The sequence below is a fragment of the Malassezia vespertilionis genome, chromosome 6 (assembly GCF_029542925.1).
Source record: "Malassezia vespertilionis chromosome 6, complete sequence".
NCBI lineage: Eukaryota > Fungi > Basidiomycota > Malasseziomycetes > Malasseziales > Malasseziaceae > Malassezia > Malassezia vespertilionis.
In genome coordinates, this window is record NC_079252.1 from 525,913 (window position 1) to 546,119 (window position 20,207).

The 20,207-nt window shown below is 61.1% G+C and overlaps 7 protein-coding genes across 7 annotated transcripts; 4 read left to right on the forward strand and 3 right to left on the reverse strand.

Moving 5' to 3' along the window:
* Positions 1-132: 132 nt before the first annotated feature.
* On the forward strand, positions 133-8,295 carry MVES1_003151 (Type I Iterative PKS; the record flags this gene model as incomplete). The annotated part of the gene is made up of 1 exon (XM_056207966.1): positions 133-8,295. One exon carries the CDS (start codon positions 133-135, stop codon positions 8,293-8,295), a length of 8,163 nt encoding a protein of 2,720 aa, XP_056063941.1.
* A 286-nt stretch (positions 8,296-8,581) lies between these two features.
* Positions 8,582-14,047, forward strand: MVES1_003152 (uncharacterized protein; the record flags this gene model as incomplete). Its single annotated transcript, XM_056207967.1, has 1 exon — positions 8,582-14,047. The coding sequence occupies one exon, from the start codon at positions 8,582-8,584 to the stop codon at positions 14,045-14,047; it is 5,466 nt and encodes a 1,821-aa protein (XP_056063942.1).
* A 199-nt stretch (positions 14,048-14,246) lies between these two features.
* lsm7 (U6 snRNP-associated protein Lsm7) lies at positions 14,247-14,676 on the forward strand (the record flags this gene model as incomplete). Its single annotated transcript, XM_056207968.1, has 3 exons — positions 14,247-14,258; positions 14,286-14,451; positions 14,477-14,676. The coding sequence occupies 3 exons, from the start codon at positions 14,247-14,249 to the stop codon at positions 14,674-14,676; spliced, it is 378 nt and encodes a 125-aa protein (XP_056063943.1).
* A 39-nt stretch (positions 14,677-14,715) lies between these two features.
* Positions 14,716-15,911, reverse strand: MVES1_003154 (uncharacterized protein; the record flags this gene model as incomplete). Its single annotated transcript, XM_056207969.1, has 2 exons — positions 14,716-15,695; positions 15,722-15,911. 2 exons carry the CDS (start codon positions 15,909-15,911, stop codon positions 14,716-14,718), a joined length of 1,170 nt encoding a protein of 389 aa, XP_056063944.1.
* A 277-nt stretch (positions 15,912-16,188) lies between these two features.
* Positions 16,189-18,169, reverse strand: KEL3 (Kelch repeat-containing protein 3; the record flags this gene model as incomplete). The annotated part of the gene is made up of 3 exons (XM_056207970.1): positions 16,189-17,806; positions 17,832-18,073; positions 18,101-18,169. The coding sequence occupies 3 exons, from the start codon at positions 18,167-18,169 to the stop codon at positions 16,189-16,191; spliced, it is 1,929 nt and encodes a 642-aa protein (XP_056063945.1).
* Positions 18,170-18,249: 80 nt separating this feature from the next.
* On the forward strand, positions 18,250-19,419 carry PTC7 (protein-serine/threonine phosphatase; the record flags this gene model as incomplete). The annotated part of the gene is made up of 1 exon (XM_056207971.1): positions 18,250-19,419. One exon carries the CDS (start codon positions 18,250-18,252, stop codon positions 19,417-19,419), a length of 1,170 nt encoding a protein of 389 aa, XP_056063946.1.
* Positions 19,420-19,578: 159 nt separating this feature from the next.
* Positions 19,579-20,202, reverse strand: JAC1 (molecular chaperone; the record flags this gene model as incomplete). Its single annotated transcript, XM_056207972.1, has 1 exon — positions 19,579-20,202. One exon carries the CDS (start codon positions 20,200-20,202, stop codon positions 19,579-19,581), a length of 624 nt encoding a protein of 207 aa, XP_056063947.1.
* Between the last annotated feature and the right edge of the window lie 5 nt (positions 20,203-20,207).

A 20,207-nucleotide genomic window follows, 5' to 3' on the forward strand; every position in this document is an offset into this window, starting at 1 on the left:
TATACTTTCCGCTGGTTCGGTCAGTGTTTTATTGCTACACGAAAGCATTACTGTTGCTGTAAAGTGCGCGCCACGCTTTACTAGAACAGGTTCATTACTCTAAAAAAACCCCCGTTTTCCTGCGAGCACATCATGTCCCCTGCCACAGTAAACGATACCGAGGACTTTAGGCCCCCAAGCCTCTCTGTTGTTGGAATCGGTGTTCGCCTGCCAGGTGCCCGCGACAAAAAGGAATACTTTGAGCTTCTGAAAGAAGGCCGCTGCGCCATCGGCCAAGTTCCTGCTGACCGCTGGAATGCCAAAGCCATGACCCAGCTGGGCGGTGTTCCCGGCAAGGTCGTCACCGACCAGGGTGGTTTTGTCGACCCCCACACCGAAATTGACTCGCTTGAATTTGGTATTTCCCCTGCAGAGTCCAAGATGCTCGACCCCCATCAGCTGATGCTTGTCGAGGTCGTCTTCCAGGCCCTTGAAGATTCAGGCATCAACTACCGTGGTACCAACACGGGTGTTTACGTTACAGGTTCTCCGGATGTGCATAACGTCGGCAAAGACATGTACAACATGGGTCCGTACAGCGCCACAGGCGCTGCCTTTTCCATGCAGGCCAACCGTTTGTCCTACTTGTTCGATTTGCGCGGCCCCTCGGTCTACCTCGACACGGCCTGCTCTTCGAGTATCACTTGCTTGCACCTTGCCCGTACTGCCATTCTCCGCGGTGATTGCGACATGGCAGTTGTTGCCGCTGTCAACTTGATCCTCACGCCGGATGCCTCCCTGTCTTTCTCGACCCTCGGAACGCTCTCTGCCACGGGTATTTGCCACACGTTTGACGCCAGCGCTGATGGTTATGTTCGTGGCGAGGGCTGCACGGTCATTGTCTTGCAGCGTACCGAGGAGGCCAAGCGCCTCGGCAGCCACATCTACACCGAAGTCACCGGCTCTGCCATCAACGCCAACGGGAAAGGTAAGAGTATCACACTTCCCGACGGTCCTCAGCAGAAGGCTGCTACCTACGCGGCCTACCGCGAAGCCAACCGCAAGCCCTGTGAGGCGGCCTATGTCGAGTGCCACGGCACAGGCACGCCTGTCGGCGACCCCATCGAAGCCAACGCCGTCGGCCAGGTCTTTACGCCTGGCCGCGCCGAGAACGATTTGCTCCGCATTGGTTCTGCCAAAACCAATGTCGGCCATCTCGAGCCCGCCGCCGGCCTTGTCGGTCTTATCAAGGCGTGCTACACGCTCGACACTGGTCTCATGCTTCCCCACCTGTTCTTCAAGGATCCCAGCCCCCGCATCCACTGGGACGAATACAAGATCAAGGTCCAAACCGAAGTCGAGCCGCTGCCCGAGAGCAAGCTGAGCAAGGACGGCAAATTTATCGTCTCTCTCAGTTCCTTTGGTTTCGGCGGTGCCAACTCGCACACGGTCATGGAGCGCGAGCCTAACGTGTCTCTCCGTGAAACGATCACGCCCCTCTCTTTTCGCGACCCGATGCTCGTCGCCGTCGGTGCCTTGTCCAACCGCGCGGTCACCTCGCTGAGCACCTCGGTCCAGGAGAGCTGGGCCGACCTTCAAGATCCACTGCAGGCCTCGTTCCTTGCACGCACCATGACGGAGCGCGCGCGTGGCCATCCCAACATGACCTTTGCCGTCGGCTCCCTTGACGAGCCCCTCACCTTTGGCGAGACGACTGCCACCTCGAGCCCCGACTTCAACCCCATCAAGGCGTTTGTCTTTTGTGGCCAAGGACCGCAGCACGAAAATATGGGCCGCCACCTCTACGCGCGCTTTGCTGCCTTCCGCAACTCTGTGAACACGAGCTTTGCGATTGTCGAAAAGTTCCACTCAAGAAAGTTCCAAGACAATGGCATGTTTGACTCCGAGCGCGACGCGCAGGTGGAGAGCTGGACGGTCGAGCTGATTGTCATTTCCATCACCATTTTCCAGATTGCGCTGTTTGACCTTTGGGTCTCGCTCGGCGTCGTGCCTGACGTCGTGATGGGCCACTCTGTCGGTGAGATTGCTGCGATGTACGCCTCCGGCGCTTTTACGCACGAAAAGGCCATCCGCACCGCTATTGCACGCTCCAACGCCCTTGCTCTTCTCGACTCTATCGACGGCTCCATGGCCGCCCTCGGTGTTAGCCGCGAAGAGGGCGCACGCTTGATTGACGAGGTCATGCGCGAGCACAACACCACCACCGGTCTGTGGGTCTCTGCCTCTAACTCCACGTCTGCCGTCTCTGTTTCCGGCGCGACGCACCTGATCGAAGAGTTGGTGAAGCGCTGCGAAGCCTCGGGCATTTTCGCGCGCCAGCTGCGTGTCGGCGGTCCGTACCACTCCCCGATGGTGATGCCCTGCAAAGAGCCTTTTCTTTCTGAAGTCTACCCCCTGGTTGATGCAGAAAAGAATGTGCCCACGCGCCGCTTTATCTCCACCGTCGAAGGGCGTATGCTCGAGAAAGGCACCTCGCTCACTGCCGAGTACTGCTGGGACAATGTCTCCTGTCCCGTGCTCTTCCGCGAGTCGATCGAGGCGCTCAATGCATACCGCAAGGAAAAGGACCGCGGTCTTTTGATCGTGGAGATTGCGCCCCACGCCGTGCTGGGTTCCTACATGGACGAGATTTGCCGCGCCACCGGCGCAGAGCGCACCTCGATTGTCTCGTCTGCGCGCCGCCCCAACTTCAAGAAGGGCGAGACGAAGGACACCCCGAGCGAAGTCTCGCAGTTCCTCACCGCCGTCGGCAGTGCGATGCAGGCCGGCGAGCGCGGCATTATTGTGTACAAGCTGTACAACGACCAGTTTGTGGACCGCCCCATGGGCATCAATGCCATCGTCGAGAAGCTCCCCGAGTATCCCTTCCAGCCGCTCAAGAACCCGCCGCACGAGACCACGTTCCCCGAGCACATCCGCCAGCGCGACGCTGGTCCTCCCCTGTGCAGCGCTCTCTTCCGCATCAATGCCCAGACGCACAGCTGGACCAAGGGCCACAAGATCCGCGGTACGATTGTCTTCCCCGGTGCGGGCTACGCCGAAGCTGCGCTCGAGGCTGGCGCACGTACCATTACCAACATGCACATCAACCGTGCGTTTGTCATTGAGGAGGACACCTCGCCCAAGTACGCCCAGTTCATCACTACCGGCATCAACAACGGCTGGGAGTTCCGCAGCTCGGGCAAGAATGCGGTGAACGACGCCGGGATTATTTTCGACCAGCTCCACGCCCACGGTCAAATGTCGCCCGAGTACACCCCCATCGGCCCGAACAGCATCACCGAGGTCTTTGGCGAGGACTGGCTTAGCCACTTTGACATTATCATGGACGGCCAGACCTTCTACGACCGCCTGAAGCCCAACGGCTCGCAGCACACTGCCGCCTTTGGTATGATCAACCAAGTGCGCGGCTCGACCACCCGCGAGGACGACTACCTTGCTTTTGTCGACGTCCTTCCCGACCTCTGGGACGGCCCCGAGGCCGACGGGATGGTTTTCCACCCCGGTCTTCTCGACTCTGCCTTCCTCTGCACGTGGATTCCTGCGCTGCCGTTTGACGGCACCAAGCTCGGTGTGGATGCCTTTTTGCCGAACCTTCTCGACATTCTTGCGCTGCGCGCCTCCCCCGAGGAGATCCGTGCTGCGAAGCAGATTGTCCTCTACGTCCAAACGCTCATCAGCAACGACCAGAACATCAAGCACAACATTCTGATGTTTGACCGCAACACGGGCAAGACGCTTGCCTTTTTGCGTGGCCTCGAGTGCACGCGTATCAAGGACACGGCCAAGGAACGCGAGGCCTACACGGAGAGCTGGGAGCCGCGCTGCTTCGAGTCTACCACGCCTCTCGCCGACGCATTCTCTCTTGAGGCGCCCCTCGCCGCCCAGTTTGCCGCAGACATGGCGCAACAGGACGAGAGCGGCGTCGTTGCTGAGGCCACGCGCCGCGGCAATGCAGCGGCTGTCTGTGCAGACGACCTCCAAGACGCCCTCTTTGACTTGCCGGGCGTCAGCGAGGAAGTGGCGCTTAGCTTTGTGGCCATGGCCGAGCACCTGATTACCTCTTCGCGCGAGCAAACGCCGCGCCGCGTTTACCGCGTCCTCGAGCTCTACGGCCGCCGCCGCAAGATCTCCATGCAGCCGCTGGTGGCATGGGCGCAGAAGCGCGGCATCTACATCGACCTTGTGCGCTTGAATGTCGCCTCGGCGCTCAAAGGCACTCCGGAGTTCTTTACCGGCCCCTACGACGTGCCCGATGCCATTGACGCCTTTAAGCGCACCATCCCTGCGACGTTTGACCTTGCCTTTGTCACGGACTCTTTGCGCACCTCGGTCGATGCGATGGCGACCGTCGCTGCTGTCGACGCGCTCCTCATCCCGGGCGGTTACGCCTTCTACGTCGAGGCGAACTCTGGCGGCCCGCTTGCGCGCCTCCTTTTCCGCACCCCGTCTCCCAACCCGTCCTCGCTGGGTCTCCAAGCGCTTGCCGACACGCCCTCCCTCCAGCTCTTTTCCACGCGCCGCGACAATGCGGCGTGGCCCAACCTTGGTGTGATTCCCACCAAGTCCGTTTTGGACAGCGGCCACTTCCGCCGCGCGGGCGATGCGCTGGTCTACTACCACAAGCCCGACACTGAGTATCTCGTCGTGCCTGCGATCCGGGAGGCGTATGGCGACTCGCCCAGGGGCAATTTGTGGATCCTTGCTGATGATACGACCGACGGCGCGCGCGCGATTGGTCTTGCCGGCACGATTACCAACGAGCTCGTAACGCTCCGCGCGATGTTTGTTGGGTTCGATCCTACGTACACGCGCGCCCAGCGCGACGGCCTCCTCGACCTCTTTATCGAGCGCGACGCGGAGGGCTCGATGGAAGTCTTTACGCTTGTCAGGAACGGGCGCCTCTACGGGCGCCGCTTGGTAAAGCAAACCACGATACACCCCACCGAGATGCAAGGACGCGACTGGGTGCTCGAGCTCGTCGAAGGCCAGCCTGCCTCGGTGCAGGCCATTGCGCCGCACCTGCACACTCCTGTCCCTGTGGCTGAGCACGATGTGCAGGTCCAGAGCGATGCCGTGGCGCTCAACTTTAAAAACATCCTTTCTGCCACGGGCCTTTTGCCCGCCACCGACCGCCTCTCGGAGTTTGCCGGTGTCGTGCGCGAGGTGGGCTCCGGCGTTACGCGTTTCAAGGTGGGCGACCGTGTGATGGGCACGTCGGGCGGTGTGCGCGAAGGCACGGTTGCCACCGCGAGCGAGTACTCTCTTGCCAAGGTTCCCAGCAACATGAGCAACCTCGAGGCGGCGGCGTACCCCATTGCCTACGGCACGGTGTGGTACGGCCTGGTGCACCTTGCGCAAATCCGCGCGGGTGAAAAGGTGCTTATCCATGCCGCTGCTGGTGGTGTGGGTCTCTGTGCGATCCAGATTGCGCAGCGCAAAGGCCTGGAAGTCTTCTGCACCGTCTCTTCCCAGGAGAAGCGCGACTATCTCCACAAGCACCTCGGCGTCCCCTACGAGAACATGGCCAACTCGCGTGTCATTGCCGAGTGGCTCCAGAGCGGGCGCGACTGGCTTGCGAAGCGCGGGCGCACGGGCTTTGACGTGGTGCTCAACTCGCTCCAAGGCGCTGCACTCCAAGCCGGCATTGACTCGCTCGACTACCTCGGCCGCTTTGTCGACATTTCCAAGCGCGACCACTTGGCGGGCAACCCGATGTCGATGAGTGGCTTTGCCAAGGCGATCAACTACATTGCCGTCGAGCTCGGCCTTCTCGGCAACTATGCGCCGCAGCGCCTCGCGAGTCTCTTTGACGAGATTGCCGCGGAGCATGCGCGCGAGCCGTTTAAGTGCCTCGTCGGCCACGAATTCAAGGGCGCAAATGGCCTTGTTGCCTCGTACAAGCTTATGGAGAGCGGCAAGCACATTGGCAAGGTCGTCACCGACCTTTCCGAGGAAGTGCTGCCCGGCGCCAAGACAGTGCTGTGGAATGGGTACAAGGTGTACGATCCCCGCAAGTCGTACGTGCTAATCGGTGGCTGTGGTGGTCTTGGGCCGCGTCTTGCGCAGTTCCTCATGTACCTCGGCGCTCGCAACATTGTCTTGACGGGCCGCCGCGGCCTCATCTCGCGTTCGGACCGTCTTGCGCTCGAGCGTCTCGTGCGCGATCCCGCGTTCCCCGACGTGACCATCAAGGTGATGGCCGCCGACGCGCTCAACCCCCAAGCGATGCGCGATGTGTTTGACACGGCCGAGACGCTTGCGCCCATTGGCGGCGTGTTCCTCATGTCGGTTGTTTTGCGCGACGACCAGTTCCTGAACATGGACAAGGAAAAGTTTGACACAGTGATGCAGAGCAAGATTGGCGCGCTCAACGTCGTCCAGAGCCAGCTCGACATTACCAAGCTCGACTTCTTCTTCCTCTTCTCTTCCACCGCTGCTCTCTTCTTCAACCCCGGTCAGGCGAACTACAACGCTGCCCAGACCTACTTTAACCGCTTTGCGCAAGAGCGACACAACGTGATTTCCTACGCCGTCCCGGCCATCTCGGACATTGGTGTTTATGCGCAGATGCGCTCCAAGAACACCAACAATGCCGCGCTCAAGGTCATGGACGCGCTTGCGTGCAACTCGCGTGAGCTCTGCACGTCCATTGCGCAGTCCATCGGGCGTCTTATCATGGGCGGCGACAACCACGCGGGCTACTTTATCCAGCCCATGGACTGGAAGGTGATGTACGAAATCTCCCCGGCCAACATCTGGTCCATCTCGCACCTTGTCGAGCACCTCGACGATGCCGAGGGCGATGTGGGCGACGACGAGACCGCTGCCGATCCCGTCGGTGTGCTCCTCGGCAAGCTCCTCAACGTCGACATCGACACGGTCGACGACACCATGTTTTTGTCCACACTCGGCCTCGACTCGCTCTCTGCCTCCAAGCTCAGCGCGATTCTCATGTCCGAGTTTGGCGTGACCGTGACGCAGCTGCAACTTCTCGGCCCCGTCTCTGTCGCCGCCCTTCGCCAGATTGTCGAGGACGCGCGCGATGAGAGCGACGCGCCGGCCAAGGCCGACGCGCCCGCGAACAAGGGGCGCCCCGCGCCTGTGGCTCACAAGGTTGAAACGGAGCCCATTGTTGCGTTTAACTACGCCGCGGAGGTCGACAAGCTCGACGATCTTCCGCGCTCTGTCGACGGCCTCGTGCCGTTTACCTCGTCGACCCTTGCGCCGCAGTCGAAGCAGACGGTGTTTGTCACTGGCGCCACGGGCTTCCTCGGCAGCAGTGCGCTGGAGGGTGTGCTGAACGCGCTTCCCAACGCGCGTGTCATTGCCTTGGTGCGTCACTCTGCCCCTGGCGGCATGGACCGCATCAGGGACGTGGCGGCCAAGCGCGAGCTTTCCACGCTGCAGCATCTCGACCGGGTTAGTGCTGTCGTCGGCGACGTGACCAAGCCGCGCCTCGGCCTCGCCGTCGCGGACTGGGACGCGCTTGCGCGCAGTGTGGACCTGATTGTCCACGCGAGCGGCCGCGCGGACCACTTGATCGGCTACCAGGGCATTGCCGACATCAACGTCTTGTCTACCCGCGAAGTGCTGCGCCTTGCCGCGGACCAAAAGGTCAAGGCCGTCGCAAACATCGGCTCCACCAACATGTGGCTCACCTTTACCAACAAGCCGCGCGAGGACGAGCTTGTGCGCGAGGACCTCGACATCCGCACGCTCAGCAACTCACTCTGGAACGGCTACTCGCAGTCCAAGTGGGTCTCGGAGATGCTCTGTCGCCGCATGCACGAGCGCGGCGTGCCTGCCATCACCATCCGTCCGGGTGTGCTTGGTGGCAGCGCCACCTCGCGCTACATCCCCAACCCCGACAGCTTCCTCTACCGCATGCTTTCTGGCTTTGTGCAGATGGGCATGGCGCCCAAAACGCACAGCCGGTTTACCGAAACCTCGTCGGACTGGTTTGCCGAGATTTTCGGCAAACTTGTCGCGACGCCGCGTACATGGGACAGTGGACACGACGTTTTCCACATCCGCAACGAGAAAACGCTGGAGAGCTCCGACTTCCCGCGTCCCAAGGACACACACCCGCTCAAGGAGGTGCCGTACGAAGAGTGGGTCGATGCATTCCAGCGCGAAGCCGCGAAGCCCGAGTCCACCAACCCCCTTGTTCCCTTGTCGGCCTTTGTTGTCAAGGGCGAACTTGCGCAGCTGCCGCGGTTTGACCACAGCAACACCAAGGAGGTGCTCGGGGACCAGTGGACGGAAGCTCCGCCGTACCGATTCGAAATGTAAGCACGTCTTTTTTATTTTGGTGTTTTGACAGGGCTCGACGGTCATGTGCAGCTGGATTGGCGTCCTAGCTGCAGCGGTACTCCGTCTTTGTAACCATTCTTGTAGACATTCGCTAGTGGCAAGCAATGTTGGATCGATTCTCCCCTCTTCCTTCCCTTGGGTGCCTGCGCCGCCCGCGTCCAGCCGTGCGCGCCTCCACCAACGGTCCATAGTCACGTGCTTTGCAACGGCCCGGCGCCGCCGCACCGCGTCGTCTGCACTTGCACCGCGTCTCGCGCGTAGCTCCATGTTTGGTGCTCAGTCGTTCACGGGCTTTGGCCAGCAGAACCAGGGCGCGAACAACACGACGCAGAGTGCAGGCGGCGGCATGTTTGGACAAGCCACGCCGGGCGGCTTCGGCACGGCGTTTGGCCAAAGCACCACGCCTGCGTTTGGCCAAACGCCGCCCGCGACGACGCCCGCGTTCGGACAGCCTGCCAGCACGCCTGGGCAGCCTGCTCCGTTCTCGTTCGGGCAAAATACGGCAGGCAGCTCGTTTGGCGCGCCGAAGCCCGCCGCTGGCTTCGGCACATTTGGCGCTTCGACTGCCCCGCCTGCGCAAACGAGCTTTGGAACGTTTGGCGGCGCCGCACAGCCGCCAAAGACCGCGTTTGGCGCTGCGCCTGCGCCAGGCACGGCCTTCAATGCGCCTAGCAGCACGCCGGGCTTTTTCGGGCAGCAGGCCGCGCCGCAGCCCAACGCATTCGGCCCATTCGGCGCCGCGGCCGTCCCGGCGCAGCCCTCGGTGACCCAGGGAAGCGCCACGGTGCCTTTTGCGCCGTTCCGCGAAGACGCTACGCCGAACGAGCCGAAGGCACACGCCAAAAGCTGGGATGTCCACCAGTCCATCTCGTCCATGCCCGCGTATGCAAGCATGAGCCCCGAAGAATTGCGTCTGCAGGACTACCAGCAAGGCAGGCAAAAAGGCACGACTGGGCCCGGCGCTGCGCCCGGCGCTGCGCCCGCGTTTGGCTACGGCGCGCAGCCAGCGCAAGGCGCGCAGCCCGCCTTTGGTCAGTCGCAGCCCCAGGGCAGCATGTTTGGGCAGCCCAGCGCCGCGCCCAATGCATTCGGCCAGCCGGCGCCCAGCGCGGCGCCGAGCACGGGCATGTTTGGCGCACAGAACAATGCCGGCACGGGCATGTTTGGTGCAAACAAGCCGGCCGGAAGCGCTTTCGGCGCAGCGCCGACCTCCCTTTTCGGCCAGAACCAAGCACAAAACCAAAGCGCTGCGCCTTTTGGCCAGGCGCAGCCGCCGGCCAACTTCTCGTTCGGCGCAAGCGCGACGCAGCCGAGCACGAGCAACTTTTCTTTCGGCGCCAACAATGCCCAAGGCACACAGAACAGGCCGCTCTTTTCCGGCGCCTTTGGCGCGTCCTCGGCACAGCCCGCGGCACAGCCAGCCGCACCGCCAGCCACACAGCAAAACACGGGCTTTTCTTTCGGCGCATCCACGCCGGCCGGCGGCGTCTTTGGCCAAAACAACGCCACGCCGCAGGCCAGCACCGGCGCAGGCACGCCCAGCTTTTCCTTTGGCGCCAAGCCCGCCGCACCGAGCTCCCAGCCTTTCGGGAGCGCGCCGGGAGGCCCGGCCAATACGGCGAGCACGTTTGGTGGTTTCAATACGAACACGCAAAACCAAAACAAGCCTGCGTTTTCTTTTGGCACGGGCAGCACGCCTGCCAATACCGGCCCTGCGCCGGGGGGCACGTCGCTCTTTGGCCAAGGCACACAGCCCGCCGGCGGCCTCTTTAATCGCCCTCCGGCCAACACCATCGCGCCTGCGCCCGGCACGAATCCAGGCACAAGCGGGAGCACCGGCTTCAGCTTCGGCCAGCCAGCCCAGCCGAGCGGCGGCACGTTTGGCGCGAAGCCCGCGGCGCCCAGCACCCCGCTTTTCGGCGCAAGTGCGCAGCCGCCCGCACAGGGCGCGCCATTTTCCCAGCCGAGCCAGCCTGCCCCTTCGCTGGGTGGGAGCACGGCGCCTAGCGCCCAAAAGCCTTTTTTTTCCTTTGGAAATCCCAGCGCAGGCGCGCCAAGCACCTCGCTCTTTGGCCAGAGCCAGCCTGCACAGCCGTCCAGTCTGTTTGGCCAAAGCCAGCCTGCACCCCAAAACAACGTCTTTGGCCAGAGCATGGCAAAGCCGCTCGGCGCGTCGGCACCCGCGCCATCGCTTGGCACGCCGCCCACACTCACCACGAATCCATACGGCACCGACGCGCTTCTCGCCAACACCGCGCCGCAAGCGCCGCTGCCTTTTAATGTCGCGCCGAAAAACAAGCCCCCGCTCGTTTCTCCGTTCCGCTCTTCGCCGCGCAACGCCGTGCGTGTGACAAGACTGCGTGGCGCGACGCCCGCACTCGAGCTAGGCTCTGCACGCGAACGCACGCCTTTCCGCGAAAGCACGCCGGGGCCTGCCTTGGCGCGGAGCACAACGCCCCTCCGCGCGACGAGCCTCTTTAGCGGCCCGAGCGATGCGCCCTCCTTATCGCCCCAGGCTTTCCTTCCGCGCTCCACAAGCAAGCGCCTTGTCCTCCACGGCGACACGAGCTTTGGCGCGGCGCAGCGCACGCGCCGCGAAGCAACCCCGCTTCACATTTCCCGCGCGCGCTTTTCTCCTGCCGCCGAGCGCGTCGTGCAATCGCCCGCGCCGGACGATACGAGCGCATTTGTGCTTCCGCGCGCAGAGCCTAGCGCCGCGCCGTTGCCCCCGCCAAAGCACGGCGACTACGCCACGGAGCCGAGTTTGGCCGCGCTGCGTGCGCTGCAGTACGACGAGCTTGCTGCTGTGCCGGATTTCGTCGTGCGCAGGCTTGGGTTCGGCGAAGTTGCTTTTCTCGAGCCCGTCGACCTTACCACTGTGCCTGATCTCGGCTACATTGCAGGCGGCGTTGTCCAGCTGCGTGCGAAAGAGTGCTTTGTGTACCCACAGGACGACGACCTCGCATCAGATACGCCGCTCGATGGCCTCAAGCATGGCTACGTGCCTGTGCCGAAATCCCCGCTCGGCCAAGGACTCAATGTTCCCGCGCGTGTATCGCTTGAAGGATGCTGGCCGCTCGACCGCGCAACGCGCGAGCCGCTGCGCGATGCATCCTTGCCGCGCGTGAAGCAGCACATTACGAAGCTAAAGAACAAAAAAGAAACAGAGTTTGTTTCCTACGACGCTGCCGCAGGGACGTGGACGTTTATTGTGCAGCACTTTTCGCGCTATGGGCTAGACGATAGCGACGACGAGACGCCGTCAAGCCCGAGCGACGATTCGCCGCCGCCGATGCAGCTTGGCGATAGCGATAGCAGTACGCTGCGCGAAAGCGAGCTTTCCGAGCAGGACGAAGAAGAGGACTGGGCGCCTGCTATGCGCGATGCGCCATTGCGTAGCACGGCAGTGCCGGATGTTGTGCGGATGCAAAGGCAGAGTACAGAGGCACGCAAGGTGCATGTTATGCGCGCGAGTTTTTTTGGGCAGGCGCCTCCGAGCCAGGGACCGGCTGGAGGCATGATGTATGGTCCCCGCAGTGGGAGTGTAGTGCCTGGAATGGATGCTGAAATCGGTGCCGCTGAAGTTGCTGAAGTTGCTGGATTTGCTGGATTTGCTGGAGCTGCTGGAGCTGCCGATGCTGATGCTGATGCCGCCGATGCCGATGCCGCCGATGCCGATGCCGCCGATGCACCCGCTCCTTCCACATCCCCCGTTTCCCACGTCCGAGTCCCATTGCCCGACTCGATCCTAAACCAAGGCCTCTTTTCACGTGATCCTGCACTCTCGTTTGCGCGTAGTTTTCGCATCGGTTGGGGCCCCCGCCTCGTCTATGTGGACAACGGCACGCAGCACGCCCCCCATCTTCTCAGCACACTGCGCATGCGCTGCGTCGAGCGTGCACAGAGCGTCGTGAGCGCGGCAACGCCTCTCCTCGAAACGCAGCTGCACAACGCCGTGATTTCCACGCTTGATGGCATCCCATTTGCCCAACCCAAACCCGGTACTCGCTTTGCCACGATTGCACAGCTCTATGCCCCTGACGATAAGCGCTACGATGCACAGCTCTGGCACCTCGGTGCCGCGCTCTTTGATCCCATCGAGCTCCATATCGCCCACGCGCCATCGCTGCAGACGCGCGTCGAGCAGTTGCGCCGCAAAGCGGCTTTCTCTGCATGGCTTGCGCGCGCCGTCGCCGGCCAAGTGCAAAACGATGTGCGTGCCCATGTCGCAGCCTCGCGCAAGCCCGAGCTTGTGTTTGCCTACATGACCGGCTACCAAATCGAACAAGCCGCCGACGCGGCGCTCGAGGCGCATGATCCTCGGCTCGCCACGCTTGTTGCACAGGCAGGCGGCGACGCTGCCACGCGCGCATACCTTGCCGAGCAGCTCGATGTCTGGCGCGCCGAACATGTCGATCCATTCATCGCGCCGCCCATGCGCCGCGTGTACGAACTGCTTTCCGGCAATGTTCTCAGCACGCCGCCCGACGCGCAAAACGCCTCGCTCGCCATTGCGCACGGCCTCGATTGGCGGCGTGCGCTGGGCCTCCACGTATGGTACGCCGTGCCGTGGGAAGCGCAGCTCAAGGCAAGCGTCGATAGCTACGAAGCGGCACTCACGCGCCACGGCGACACTGCACCGCCGCTTCCCGCGTACCGCGATGCTACCCACCTCGGTGTGCTCGCGCGCCGTGCGCTCGCACAGCACCCCGAGACGGAGTGGGACGCCATGTACGAACTGCTCAAGCTCCACGTCGATCCAGCCTACCCGCTCGAGCGCGCCCTTGACGCGCGCAGTTTTGGCCCGAGCGCCGTCGACCATACGCTGCCTTGGCACGTGTATGTGCTTCTTGCGCGCGCGCTTCGCCTGCGCGACTTCACCGACGCCGAAGAGGACGCCGTGCCGGGCGCGCCGCTGCCCAAGAGCGAGCAAGGCGCGCGGCTCACGTTGGCCTATGCTGCACAGCTCGAGGCGAGCGGCGCGTGGACCTGGGCCGCATTTGTCCTTCTCTACTTGGAGCACGCTTCTGTGCGTGCATCTGCGCTCCACGCACTCTTGCAGCGCAACAGCGCCGCGCTCGACGACGAGGCCGCCTTCTTGGCAGTCCTCCAAATCCCCAGCGCGTGGTGCTGGGAAGCGAAGGCGGTGGCGGCGCACGCCGCCAACGACTACTACCGCGAGTACCAGTGCTGGCTCGAGGCCGGCGCGCTGAGTGCGGCACACCGCATTGCCGTCACGTACCTTGCACCCGAGGCATTTGTCCGCGGCGATCCCGCGCTGCTTGTCGAGCTCTTTTCGCCGTTCCAGCGCGCGGAGCAAGCTGCTCGCGAGAACCAGCGTCCGTTTACCGTGCAGCACTGGAACGAGGGGGGTCGTGTGTTTTTGGACTATGCTGCACTGCCGCAGCTGCTGCCGCCGCTCATGGCCAAGGCGGTGGGAGGCGCCTTGGATTCTTCCGAGCGTCACGCATTGCAGCAGGCGACAGAGCGCACACATGCTCTGGTCGCCGCGACGCTGCATTTGTTTCCTGCCTCCGATACAAATGTGATGTGCACGGTCGCTCGCACAGAGATGCTGGCTGTGCTGCACAACCTTGCGCGGCTCCTCGCGAGTCATGCACTTGCCCCTGAGCCCGAGGTGCACTGGACCGTGGCGCATCCTCCCGAAATCGAGCAGCTGCAAGCGGCGGCTGCGGATATGACCGCGGCCGTGCTTGCGTCAGTAGAGTAGAAATGCATCTGTCTAGCTGCGCGCCCAGAGCTGCCGTGCCGTGCCGCGCCGCAAGCGTCGTAGGCATGCTCCGTATTGCGTCACATGACTGTCCGAATGCGCGTGCGTCGGCCGCGATGTAGGCGTGCAGTGATTGGCGCAGCATTGCCACGTGGCTTCCACCAGCGCCACGGCCGCGCGCGCAGAGTTGCCTTGTGCCATGGCGGAGCGGGTGCGTGAAGTGCGATGCTAATGACAGACGCGTGGAAATCATGGATTTAGCGGCCGCGGCGGCGGACGTGGCGGTGGACGTGGCGGCGCGCGCGGCACGGCCCCCCAGGAAAAAAGCAAAAAAGAAGCGATCCTGAACTTGGAAAAATATGTCGACGCGCAAGTCCGCGTCAAGTTTGCCGGGGGGCGTGAGGGTACGTGCGTGTATACTAACGTTAGTTATTGGGGTCTTGAAGGGGTACGACCAGCTCATGAACCTCGTGATGGACGAGGTGGAGGAGACGCTCTTTGACGAGTCTGGCAATGCCACCACGCGGCGTCCGCTGGGCCTCGCGGTGCTGCGCGGGACCGCACTGATCCTCATCAGTCCTATGGATGGGATGGATATGATTGAAAAGTACGCTGCGGCACCATACTAACCGCAGCCCTTTTGTCCAAGCAGAATAAGTGGTCGTAGATTAATTATACGGGTTACTTGGGGTACGGTGCGCAGGATGCGCCTGCAAATTAGCGCTGTAGTGGGGCGTGCCGGTAGCATAGCCGCTGCTTTGGCTCGTGTCCCACGTCGACGGAGCTCGGGGCGCATCGTCAAATGGCTTGGCGCGTGTGTCGGGAGTTTCATGTGCGCCGCGAAAGCGCATAGAGAGGAGCTGCACGGCTCCCTGCAGGTGGTGCATCGTGCGCAGTCCGTAGCTCGAAAAAACCCACATGCCGCCGAGCACGGCACACAATCGCACAAGGAACGAAACAAGAGAGCGGTAGCTCTTGTGCACGGTCATCTCGAGCCCTTCCAGATCGTAGCGGAAGTAGATGCCGGGGACGGCAGGAGGCCCGTACGGATCGCGGAGGAACTTGGTCGCACTATACTGCTGCGTCTGGACCTCGGTCTTGCCATTCCTCAGATAGCGCGTGGGCACGACACTGATAAAGTACTGAAACACGGCCCCGACTTCCGGCGCAACCGTCACCATCGAGTCGAGCGGCTCGGCCATGTCGGGGTACAGCACGCCAAAGCTCAATTCGTGAATCGCATGCGATGTGTTGCTCCACGTCCCACCCGGCATGCCAGACCACATCTGCTTGTTGACTACGGTGATGTGCAAGTTCCCGGTGACGCGCCGCACAAGCAGCGTTCCGTAGACGCGGCACGCTTCGCCGTCCGGCACAAGGGGGTTTGTCGGTGCAAAGCCCGTGGCAGGATCATTTGCGCCGTACTTGGATACACGCTTCGAGATGCGGTCAATGGGGTGGCGCGTGTTTGGCTTGCGCACAAATTGCGCCAGGCGCATCTTTTTACGGCGGCTGGTGTGAGAGAGGAGAAGGACGTACGTGTCAGCGCGCTCTTTCTGCGCGAGGAACTCGGTCGAATCCTTGGCTATATTCGCCGGCATATAGTGCACAGACTCACCCGTGACATCGCGCAAATCGACCGTGACATCTGGCGTGAGAAGAAAAGAGACGTACCTCGGCATGGCACGGCGACGGTCATATCCAAGTTGATCTGCATATTGCTCGACATGTGGTCCGCGTTCGAAAAGGTATATAAGTAGTGGGGCGACCAGTAGTCACACAGCTCTGTGTACGCCATGATCAGCATGGTCAACAGCACCAGCACCGTCACGAGGCCGCCGCGCGACGACTGCTTGAAATGCATGCTTCGCGTCTGGAATGAGTGGCGCGCAGGCATACCTTGGGGAACGCATCAAACTGCCGCAGCTAACGTCAGGGTATAGCGCTCCACGTACTTTCGGCAGCTTCTCTAGCGTCTCCATGGCCACGGCGTAGCAAGATCAGACCTATGGAAAGCAGCGCGCGCCGCACAGGTCCCGAATCGGGAATTCACCTTATAGGTCAACTACGGAATGGCCGCGGCACCCGACGTGTTTTGTGGAGGTGTGTGGGCGCTAGCAGCGGCCGCCCCAGCGCCGCGCTCAGCGGCGGTGCCGGCTTTCGGTGCCGGTGCCGGCGGCGCGGCGCGTTTGTGCGCTCGAATCTTCCTCTTCGATGCCCGCCTCTGCACGTATGTGCTCAATCTCTTCGAGAATCGGTTTGTACTCCATGAATCGCTTCTCGGCAAGCTGTCGTGAGTCGCATTCTGTACGCACATCGAATCCATCACGGCGCAATTGTTTGCCGCGCGACGCGCCTTGTGTGCATTCGAACGCACGCATGGTCCAGTACTGCTTTGTGCGCAAATAGAACGTTTGTAAAACTTCGCCTGGCTCGGGCGTCGATAGGATATCCTCTTCGGACCGCTCCGTGTTCTTCGAGACGCCGATAAACTTGGTCGCCTCTTGACGTAGCGCTAGTTTTTGCTTAAGTTCGGCTTTTCGTTGCGCAGGGTCAGTACCGTCTTCGTCAAGGTCCACGTCGTGCAAGTCGATAGCATCGAGGGTAAGCATCTCCGCGTCTTCGTGCTCTGGCACAGTGTCTGCCTCGACGCCTTCTGGCTCCATCTCCATCTCGTCCTCTTCTTCATCGTCGTCGTCGTCGTCGTCATCGTCGTCGTCGTCGCCCTCATCCTCCGATTCAGACTCGTTCCATTCCAGCTTCTCAATCGGACAGGCCCTCAGACACTCGACATGATTCATCTTGGACAGGTCGATGGTGTAGAAATCATCCAGGGTATACTCGCGCTCGCCACTCTCAAAGATTCCGCCGTAGATGTACAAGGTATTTCGCTGTACGGCAAGCATGGTATTGTACCGCATAAGCGGTAGCGCATTGCGTGGATCCACATCCTCCTCCCCTTTCTTCTTGGGTTTGCGCAAATTAAGGCTGATCCAGCGGCCATTTCCTGTCATTTGGTAGCCAAACAAATCATTCCAAAATGTGCTCTCCATCGATTCCTCGTCGTTCTCCGTGTCCGTCACGCCGCCGAACAGTACGCCCGTGTTCCTATTCGCCCACAGCGCCATCGTACACCCCGAACGAGGCGGGTTTGGAGCGTATCCGATCTTGCGGCGCTTCGACCATTCCAGTTTCAATAGATCTTCGTCCATATGCAGCATCCACGCATCGTCAAGTGCCATTCCCTGCGTGCGCTGGCCTTTGATATACTTTTTGCAGTATCCACCGTACAGGACAATCCCCTCGGGCGTCGGCAGCAAGGAAAATCCACTCCGTGCAGACGGCCGCCGGAAATCATTTTGCTTGATCTCGTGCCACTTGTACTCGAGTGTATCAAACACCCACAGATCCTGGAGGTAGGACGTGCGCACGCCCGTATCGACAAAGCCGCCAAACAGCACAATAAAGTGCTTCCACATGGCCATACGGTGCCCGCTGCGCCCACTTGGCCGCACCTTGGTATCAACACGCTCCCAAACACGTTGTGCAATAGAGTATACCCAAAGATCGCGGTAATGGTGAAAGTTGGTTTGGCGCATGCTTGCAAACTCGCCGCCAAAGCACCAAAGCTGGCCGCCCCCTGCAGGCGACGCGACTACTTGATGAGCCGACCGCGGTCCAGGCTGTGTATGACTTGCATACGTGCGCCACTCGTTCTTCTCGGGAATGTACCGGAAGAGGTCCTGATAAAATAGACACCTAGGTCAGCGCACGCTCCACGTACTTTTCTCCGTCAAAGTACTCGCCCCCAAACATCCATAGATCGTTTCCCAAAGGGCACGGCGTAAAGGTGGCATTCGCGCGCCTGCTCGGCAAAACGCCTGCTTTCTCCTCTGCGGACGCATGCGCCTCCTCCCACTCTGCACGGTACTGCTCCAGAAGTGCGTCCAAGTCCTCCTCCTCCACTTGTCCTTTGCTTTTGCTTTTGCCGCCTTTTGCCTGCTTGGTCGCGCGCCGCTCGGCAAGCTAAATGAGCGCTCCGTGCACACGCACCTTTTCCTGCTTGGCCTTTTTTGCCGCCTTGGCCGCCGCCTTCCCTGCGCCTTTCGCCGCTTTTCCCATACGACGCAAAAGTGGAGTTTTTTTTTTGCGACGTGGAGGGAAATGCCACGCGTGCGCGGTGCGGTTTCTTCCCTACCACCATGATCCGCAGCACTCGTCCGTGGCGGCCTGGGTGTGCAGCTGCTGATACGTTCAAGCGGTTTGTGGTGCCAAATGCGCCCGCACGCGCTGTTGTTCCGGTCAAGCGACCGTTTACCGCGACTGCACACAAACTCGGTGCCGAGTCGCTCATGTCCCAGATTGTGACTGCGTACGCATTTGCTGCAAAGCCGCGCGAGACGCCGGAGCAGAGCGGTGAAGATAAAAATGTACCGCTGGAGAAAGAGCTCATCGGCAAGATTGATCCCGAAAGCGAGCTTGGCAAATGGCGCGCCGATCTTTTGGAGGGTGGTGACGCCGGCGAAGACGCGCTGATGATTTCCAAGTCCAGTAGCTGCGAGTCTGTGATGATGGGTGTGGCAGATGGTGTCGGAGGTTGGACAGAGTCTGGCATCGACCCGTCGCACTTTTCAAACGCACTCTTGTACTATGCGACGCAATACGTCGAAAAACAAGCGTCGTTTCCTTCGCCCAAGGCTGTGCTCGAGCATGCTTTTGCACGGGTTACTCAGGATGCATTGGTCACTGCGGGCAGCTCGACCGTGTGTCTATTGACATTGGATGCGCTAAAAGGCAAGCTGTACAGCGCCAACATTGGCGACTCTGGGTACGTTCATCTGCGTCCAAACGAGGAACCCGAGGGGCGACTTGAGGTGGTCGGCCAGTCGCCTGCGCAGCTGTACGGATTCAACACGCCCTACCAACTTGCAAAAGTCCCCGAGGAAATGCGCGGGCCGGGGTCCCTCTCAAATACACCGCAAGATGCGCTCGTGGAGGAAGAGGAGCTCAAGGCTGGCGATATGGTACTGGTGATGACCGACGGGTTCCTAGATAATGTACATTGCAAGCTTCCTCCAAAGGAGGCACTTACACACGATGCTCCACAGCGTCCCGAACTCTTGCAGCTGCTCGATATGCTGCAGGATAAACACAGGGAGCATTGGGCAACACGCAAGCACCCATCGACGGTGTTGGAAGAGAAGCAAGACTTTACCAATATCGTTGCTTCCACATTGATGCAGTACGCCCGCCTGTGTCAGTCGACGGAGGAAAAGGTGAGTCCATTCCAGCTAGATGCGGCGCGCTATGGTATTTATTATCCCGGCGGCAAGGTGGACGATATTGCGCTTGTGTGTGCTACCGTGGTATAATATGTTATAGTATCGCAAATGTCCCTTTGTGATGACTGTATACGGCGTAATAGTTTTCATGCGCCGCATAGACTCTCCATCTTGTACCTTGTCCCTACACCCATACTGCGTTGCGCAAAAAGAAAATGTGGCGTCACTCTACACACAAATCCCCACTTGCTATCCTTGCCACTCGCGCACGGCCTTTTCGATATTCGTCCAGTACCGCAGCTGTACTGCCAGACTCTTGACTTGTTCCAGATCCCTGGGCTCCTGCGCAAACGCATGCTCAAGCCCTGTCAGCACCGCGTCCATTCGCCCACTCGCCGCGACACCAACCTGGTCCACCGTCTCCTGATTGTCCGCCTCCTCCAGCGCCTCTTGCAGCTCCATGACATCCATCAAGAACGCTGGATCTTCCAAGGAACTCGCCTCCTCGACTGCATCAATGCCTTCGCGCTGCAAGAGATATGTTGCGCGAAGCAATGGGCTGCGCAACGTCTCGTACGCCTTGTTCACCAGCGCACTTTGCTCCGCACCGAGATGCTGCTCGGCAGCAGGCCGCGACACAAGTCGGTCGGGGTGCAGCTGTGCCTGTTTCTTGCGCCACTGGCCCTTGAGCTGCGCCAGATCGATTGTCCAGCCGTGGTTCGGTGTATCTTGCACATCCAGCAGTGTATAGTAATCGATATCCGACGGCAATCGCTGCAGTGCGTCGTTGGTAGCGTGACGCACTAGTATGCGCGCACCCAACGCACTCGGCTGCGCACGCGCCACCACACGACCCGCCCACGAAAGATGCATGGTCC